Here is a 1903-nt window from a genome sequence, read left to right on the forward strand (position 1 = left end):
AATGGTTTCACACCGGTGTGGATCCGCTGATGTGATTTTAAGCTACCAATCTGAGTAAAAGACTTTTCACACTGATCACAGCTGAATGGTTTCACACCGGTGTGGATTAGCTGATGTGATTTCAAGCTACCAATTTGAGTAAAAGACTTCCCACACTGCTCACAGCTAAATGGTTTCACACCGGTGTGGATCAATTGATGTGATTTCAAGTGACCAATCTGAGTAAAAGACTTTCCACACTGATCACAGCTGAATGGTTTCCCACCGATGTGGATCAGCTGATGTGATTTTAAGCTACCAATCTGAGTAAAGGTCTTTCCACACTGATCACAGCTCAAGCTTCTGTCCTCCCTGTTGGCGCACTTGCGTCTTCTGGGCTGCTTCATAGCAGGAAAAGTCTTTTCCACAGGGATCGCCGCTGGCTCATCTTTACTTTCTGGTGCTGGATGTTTTTGGTTGATGTCATCCATGTGCTGAGGTTTCGGCCTGCTTTCACTTCTTTCTCCTGTAATGACAAAGAACCCAAACAGTGACATCAGGTCTATACCTTCAGCTCATCAACAAGTGCCCCCTCTTACCTCACAAAGATAAACAGTTTCACCATCTGCCAAACGTCTCAGGTGCCTGGGGACGCTATGCTGTGGTAAATATTTGAAGTGAACTCATTTTGGGGATAAAAGTAGTAAAAGTTCAACATTGTGAATAAAATATTAGCTCGTATGACTTCAAAGTTTTTTAGTTTTTACTTTGTTCAAATTTGAAGAACATCACACTTACAATGTGCAGTTCAGGTTGTATGTGTGAGAGCTGTACAACCAAATCCACACTGACTCAGATTTCCCTCTGATTAACCACGAGGGTGTCACAGTTATCAAAGTCTGCAGACACTGTCAGCTGCAATCAACACCTTTTATTATAATGCACAGGTGAGTTATAATGCATCTCCACTAGAAGATGGTCCCCTGTTATCTAGTTTTTCACAGGCAAGCCTGGGCGAGAGTCTACAGCAGCGGTCCCGAACCCCCGGACCGGTACTGGTCCGTGAGTCGTTTGGTACCCGGTCGTGAGAGTTGATGCTTGGTTGTGAAATGCATGGGTTTCAGGGTTTTTTATCGGTTTTCAGCATTATTTTGTTATCGTTTTTATTGTCAACTCGGTTTTCCTAGGTCTTTTCACGTGCGTCATGTATAAATCTTCTTTTTTTAGGTACAAGTAGAGTTGGACGTCTTGAGACAACTTTTACGTGGTCTTGGTCTCGACTGACTTTTTTCTTGGTCTTGTCAAAAACAACACACAACATTCGAAGCACATTGCACACCGTCGTAAATTCCCCCTAATTTTGGTACGACCTGAGCTCAGGTACTAGCTGAGGACAGCACTTACGCATGTGAGCGAGGGGGGAGAAGCTGCTGCCTGCAAGTTTGCTGCAGACAGAGCAAAGCTTAAGTTTAACCAGGTACCAAAGAAAATCACTCGTATTGTACAAATAATGTAAATATGACGGTGTATCACCAAAGATTGATATCAAACTGATTACTTGGCCCATATTATGCTTCTCACTCTTCGAGTGAATCAACAAATGGCAAAATGAAAAGCAGAACAACAATGCTGTTTTTCTTTTTAGAGAGTCTTAGCTTACATGTGTGTTTATTCCATATTTTTAGTTGTTACCCTCCACGGCTAAATAAATAACTCTAAATCGTTTTTAGTTATGTACGGATGAACACAACAATGGACATAAGGGGCGTCTTTCAAAGAAAAAAAACTTAGGTAGATGTTATTTTATTGATTATGCTGTGTATGTTGTTCAATATAATTCTATGCCAAACAAGAGGAATTTCAATACACAGCAGTATATTCACAGTTAAAACTAGAGATGGCACGATACCACTTTTTTATGTCC

General features: G+C 41.4%; 1 protein-coding gene across 1 annotated transcript in view; it reads right to left on the reverse strand.

Moving 5' to 3' along the window:
• LOC102197751 (gastrula zinc finger protein XlCGF42.1-like) overlaps positions 1–1580 on the reverse strand; it is a 3408-nt gene extending 1828 nt beyond the window's left edge. The window contains exons 1-2 of the mRNA XM_005755261.2: positions 579–1580; positions 5–505 (exon numbers count right to left, since the gene is read on the reverse strand). Of these exons, the coding sequence (XP_005755318.2) occupies positions 5–470 (466 nt within the window). The 5' untranslated portion in view covers positions 471–505; positions 579–1580. The remainder of the gene's footprint in view (positions 1–4; positions 506–578) is intronic.
• Positions 1581–1903: the final 323 nt, after the last annotated feature.

This window comes from Pundamilia nyererei, unplaced genomic scaffold (assembly GCF_000239375.1).
Source record: "Pundamilia nyererei isolate P.nyererei 1_Seehausen unplaced genomic scaffold, PunNye1.0 scaffold01122, whole genome shotgun sequence".
Lineage (NCBI taxonomy): Eukaryota > Metazoa > Chordata > Actinopteri > Cichliformes > Cichlidae > Pundamilia > Pundamilia nyererei.